Source organism: Manacus vitellinus, unplaced genomic scaffold (assembly GCF_001715985.3).
Source record: "Manacus vitellinus isolate BGI_N305 unplaced genomic scaffold, ASM171598v3 scaffold_43_pilon, whole genome shotgun sequence".
Taxonomy (NCBI): Eukaryota; Metazoa; Chordata; class Aves; order Passeriformes; family Pipridae; genus Manacus; species Manacus vitellinus.
The window spans coordinates 5,646,435-5,652,434 of NW_021940560.1; the positions used below are offsets into that span (position 1 = coordinate 5,646,435).

The 6,000-nt window shown below is 35.7% G+C and overlaps 1 protein-coding gene across 1 annotated transcript in view; it reads left to right on the forward strand.

Moving 5' to 3' along the window:
• LOC103759527 (von Willebrand factor D and EGF domain-containing protein) overlaps positions 1-3,532 on the forward strand; it is a 175,847-nt gene extending 172,315 nt beyond the window's left edge. Inside the window, exon 29 of the mRNA XM_029962195.1 lies at positions 3,449-3,532. Coding sequence (XP_029818055.1) covers positions 3,449-3,463 — 15 coding nt within the window. The 3' untranslated portion in view covers positions 3,464-3,532. The remainder of the gene's footprint in view (positions 1-3,448) is intronic.
• The last annotated feature ends 2,468 nt before the right edge of the window (positions 3,533-6,000 follow it).

Below are 6,000 nucleotides of genomic sequence, written 5' to 3' on the forward strand. Positions count from 1 at the left end.
GACTGAAATCACTGAGGAGACAGATGCAGGCAACTGGAAAAAAAAGACCTCACTGCAGAACTTTTTTCCTACCATCTAAATAGTGCCTGGAGTCTGGTTTTGCCAATGTATTTGGAAAAGCTAGATGGCCCATATTTGCCTAAACAAGTTAATTCCCCTCTCCCTGCTGTAATCTTCAGTATTGTTCCCCGTTGTGCATATAAGATTCCTGGAGGAACAATATACGTATCCCTAAATTATTCATCATCTACATCCTATTCCTCACATTTATATTGCCAATTGATTTGCAATTCATTTTCTGACATTTTTGGTTTACTTTGTTTTGGGCTTCTGCTAAACAAAGCCTGCCAACAGCATTCCTCAGAAGGCTAATGAACTTGCTAGAATAGCAATCACTCTCTTAGAAACCTTCTGCGTACTTTTAATTTGTATTGACTCTCTGAGAGATCCAGATAATTTAGCAAGTTTCGTGGCAGACATGAAGACAAATGCTCCTGCTGACTTTCACATTCAGAGCAGCCATTAGAGCACATTTATTCGGGGCTGCAAGAGGTGACCCAAACAAAACAGACTAAACAAACCTCGTTTCCAGTGGAACTACAGTTAAAAACTTTGGCATTAGTCCCAAAAGAGACCAAGGCAATCACTGCATCATTTTGTACAACTGGGAGTTTTTCCTAAAGCTGAAATTGATATTGTATCTGTTGTCCTAACTGATACCATCATGCTTTCCTTGTTGTTTTTGCCTTCCTAAATGGATTAAAGTAATAGCATTAATTAAGCCGACAGAATTAATTTAAGTTAAACAATGTCATCTAGTTAGATATAAATGGTACATAATATTACACTACAAGCTATCGTGATGGTGTATTTTCCCAATAAGAGTTTAAATATTAATGTGCTAAACTTGTCTGTCTGTTGAATATTTATTCTAAGGCATAAAGGTACTGAGAAATGTAGCCTGTTACAGAAAATAATAATTAAGAACAGGTATATCTTGTAGCAGATATTTTTAACAGTGGAATTTAGCAGTGAACTGAACAGCAACAAGACATTCATTGCCTAGGAATGAACCCAGCAACTACCTCCCAAAGATTAAACATCCTATTGATTTCAGTACAGTCTGAAAATACATGATGTTTTTAATAGACAATTTCTCATATTAGGCAAGCCTTTGCTGCAGCTAGTGACCTTCACATCACTATTACTTTCTTCATTTATACATTGAGAAACATTAAACCACAAATCAGGGTGCTCAAGTTATACAAGCTGTATTCAGCATCAGTCAATACACAAGTTAGTCATCTGTGGAGTTTTATGAAAAAATGGCTTGACTCTTTGTAAGTTATTTGACAAGTAAATGAAAGTAATATGAGGTTAGCAAGGCAAAGTCAAATGAAGTATCGAGCTACACATGTATGTTGGTCCGACTATTTGCACATTACAAAGGAATCTAAGGGTATTTAATGCAATTCGAGCAAGAAAAAAGACTCTGACTTCCTCATCATATAACTGAACACCTTCAAGGCATATAGTTGTTCATGTATTCAGGTTGAATTCAGAGGCATCATGTTACACTCTAATTAATCTAGACCTGGAAGCACCCAAACATCCAAATAATTCCACACAGAGATGTGCCCCATAGGTGAACCTGCCTGCTCAGGTCCCTGCTAACCCGGGGGTGGGTCTCCATGTATGCTCCATCCTGTTGGTGACAGAAGCTTGTCTGGTTCTTAAAGGATTTAAAGACCTGTGGTAATGCTCAGTGTGAATACTTAAGTTCCCTTTTAGTTTCAGAGAATCTTATGATGAAAGAAAACTTATAGAAGTGTTCCTTTTGGACTTCTACTTCTTTCCTGCAACAAAAGGATGCATCCTATATATTCTCCTTAAGACAGAAAAGTATTTCTGATTTGGAAATCACAGTGTCTTTCTTTAGTTCTCATTAGCTTTTCATGAATAGAGGAAAGTTTTCCCTTAGGTATATTGGCTTGAATTGACACATGCCTTCAGAATGGAGTTTTGGGGTGGTTGCAGACAGGTTTGTATAACATGAATACTTAGAAGTCTCTGCCCTATTTGGTACTCAATATGTGTTCCAACTTTCTTCACACATGATTCTACTGAAAGAAAACAGGACTGGGCCTTTGCAGCACATTAAATTTCATAATATGTCCTACTTTGTATATAAACATAAAGAAATATATATGTCCAAAGAAGGGCAAAGGAGCAGAGGAAGGGTCTGGAGCACAACTCTTAAAATATGCAGCTGAGGGAGCTGGAGGGGCTTAGCCTGGAGAAAAAGAGCCCCACATGGGGACCTTCTCACTGCATAAATGTGTATACAGACATATGGAAATATGTAATATGGCAGAGACATGCCCATATATTTATATTTGACCTCAATAAATATATATATTCTTCTAGATATTACACACCTTTTGTTCATGTAAACTCAAATCCTTGTTCTAACTAAAACTGCCTAAATTGCAGCAGGTACTTGTAGGAGTCCTTTCATATAAAATAAACATGCCATGTACTATTCACAAATAAACAACTGCTGCCTGGATATATCACTACCAGAAACGAAGGTAGGGTATTTTAGAGTCAAACTGGGAAGTAAAATTTGGATACATGATGCTAATATCAAGGTTAACCTGTCATATCAAATACAGATATATCAAGACTAAGGAGCACCTTTCTTCTTGTCCTAAATAGTAAATTAATATCAACCTCTTTATGTGCTTTATAATATAGATTTCTATAAAAATGCCCTTCAAAATGGGTTCTTAAATCTATGTGCTAGCATAAAATAAAGCTTTTCATATCATCTCTTATCTTGTTTTGGGACAAAGAAAATTTTCTCATGTATTTAAACAAGGATGATATTCTTGGACAACTTCTGCTGCATGAAAATGGGATAAGTGCACTGAAACACTTTCAGGCAAGAAGCCAACAATCTCCATGTGTTATACAGAAGTGGCAGAGTGATTTTTTTTAAGGCACACCTGCTTTAGATGAAAGAAATTGAATTCCAACTCCATAACTGTCAAGCACCACCGCAAATAATAGAGCCTAAGCCTAATCATTTCAGCAATATAGCTATTTTCCTGTTGAAGCGATGGAGCAGAAATCAGCCATAGCTAGATGATATCACTTTATGTGCATGCTTTGGGAACAGTTCCATTCATCATTTCACTGCTTAATCCCTTTCAAAAACATGTTCTTCATTCCCTGGTTAATAAAAACTTTGGTTGCCTAAGTCAAAACTGTGAAAAAAAAACCAAAAGTGGACTGTGATTTTGCCATAATTACATAAATTCCAGAAAAATACAGCAACTACAATAAATCATTGGAGCACTTGCACGTAACATTTCTTACATGACTTGCATGAGGCTGTTTCTTCTGCAGTTCCATAAGCAGCTGAATCCTCATTTCTTTTTTACAGCTCCCAATAGGATGAAGACAACAACAGGACAATGAAGACAATCGTTTGGGTATCAGTAATCGGGAACTGAGCACGTTTTTCATTTGGGAAGATACAGTGTGAAGAAATTGCTAGTTCTCTCCCTTTTAGCCTTATATAATCTCACAGAGAAGAATAAAAAAAAAAAAAGCCAAACCCCTTCTCATATGTCAATAAACCTACATTTATTTTCAAACCTGTCTGTGGCAAGACTCAAATTCATGATTCACGGCTGTAGTGACACCAGCACCACTGCTCCTGACATCAAAAAGGTTTTACAGACCATGGTACAGACCATTTTATAAAAAAAAAAACTAGTACCATGTTATTCTGATTTCACTGAAATTTGAAGGCACAGATAAATTTCCTCTTTTTTTTTTTTTTTTTTTTTAAGAAAAAAAACACGAGTATGTCCAGAGAAAAATGAATAAATAAGATCCTGGAAAATCTAGGCGCTTTCAGAGATTCACAACTTAATTTGAAAATTCGTATTTACAGAATTCTACCACTGGCTCACCTATGAGGGGTCATGTGTCTCATCACACACAGGTAATGTTGTGGAAAAATTGGAGGAAGGAGTGCAAGGAAGGGAATAAGGACAAAAGCTATAAGTTCACTTGGGAAGAAAGAGTCCTAAAGTGTCACCTTGGACAACTCAGGTTCAGTAAGGTAAACCCTGAATGATGCTCTGGGCATCCACCCTCTCCTTTTGTTTGTCTTACTAGAAGATTTGGAGCAAATATAGAGGGAAATCTTGGTGCCTTGGTGGAGGAATGCTGAAGTTATGACATTCCCTCACTCTTCTGGAAGCAACTTAGGGGAACAATGATAGAAGCAAAGATTTTTTGATTGAACCTTCAGGTCTGCAGCAGTAACCAGATGTAAGATTTGATCTGACTCTTGCTGTCAATTTATAAGAATTACAAAAACCTGATTGTGAGACCTTTGAATTCTGCAAATTAAGGGTTTAAAAAAACTTGGAGAAACTGTTGCTACTATAATTCACTGAAACATTTCTCATCCCTTTTGACCAGCTCCTAATAGCAGCTTCTTCTCCATGTGTAACTAATGTAGCAAAATGCTTTTAAATGTATCTAGTCTGTTCTTCAGTAAATTATTCTCTATTCTTCATTTCTGAATTTTCTTGTTATGTTATGAACAGCTCCAGTGTAAGTAGGATCCCAAATGCCAAAGATTAAAAAAGAAAATTATGCTCATCACTTCTTGCAAGTTACCTATAAACACTTAGACAAAGGACCAGACTTCAGAAATCCTTCTATATTTTACTACTACATACTGATCTAGATCACAGTCAGCAATGTTAATATGTTTTTAGTGTTCACTTTAACAGTTCCAGGAAGACATAAATACTAAACCAGAACATTGGCACCCGATGAGTATCTACAAGATTAAATTTAGGGTGGCAATTACACCTTTCTTGAAGTACTGTCTCAGTCAATAAAAAAGATTTCTATTGCTTTGCTTCCATGTCTGCAAGAGACAATGCTAATGATCAAAACTCCTTGCCAGGATTGGATTTGAAAACCTGAAACAGCTTTCCACACCTTGCAGCTTCTCACTGTATTTCTAGAAGTGACTATTTGAGACAACATTCATCCCCATCTATTTAAAGACAATTAGAAAGTTGTTTTGCATCACTGAGGAATGTTCATGTATGGTTATGAAACAGATATAATTTTTAATGAATAGCAAAGCTATTCAATATCTGTTTCAATATCTGATATCAAACTATATGTAACCTACAGTTACTTTAGTTCACAGTTCATGTCAGTGTAACTCTTCTTTCAGAAGCATGAATTTGTCACTCTTGCCTTTATCCACTTCACCACTTAACTGAATTTCTTCCCTTGATTGTTCAATATACTTTGCTAAGAAATCACTAGATATGGCAATTACTGTATTCCCAGATTGTGTTTTAAACAAGGTATTGAATAATGTAAGTAAAAAATTATTCCTTAGTACTTTATACTTGTATTATACCTTGTTGAAAACTACCCAGTTGGGACATTTCCTTGCAAATACAGGGTCTTATTTTTTTAAACTTTGTCTTATAAGCCACTTCTAACTGTTATATGTCAAAAAATATAGCAAGGAGCTTAAGGCAGGAATCTTAGTAATTGCACTCTACCAAAAAAATGTACCAGTTCCATACAGTTACTTGAAGTTATAAGTTACTTAGTTCTAACTTCTAATTGTCATTATGACTTCCAATATTCATTGTTTGCTGAAGACTTATTTCAAAATCCTATTAAACCCAAAATAAATAGGGTACAATAAATCATAATCTCTTGTTATGGGAATAGCAAACAGAACCATTAGGCAGAAGCGGAAGCTTGGGGCGTTTTTGCTTAATATAAACCCTTTTAAGAGCACAATAATTGACAGATTTAACTCATCCATGGCTTATAATATTCAATTATGTGGATGTTCAAACATTAAGTCACTGCCTTTATTCTTTTAGGATTTTCATAGGGTTTGTGTCGTTTTCAAGACAAAAGATGTCGCCTACACTT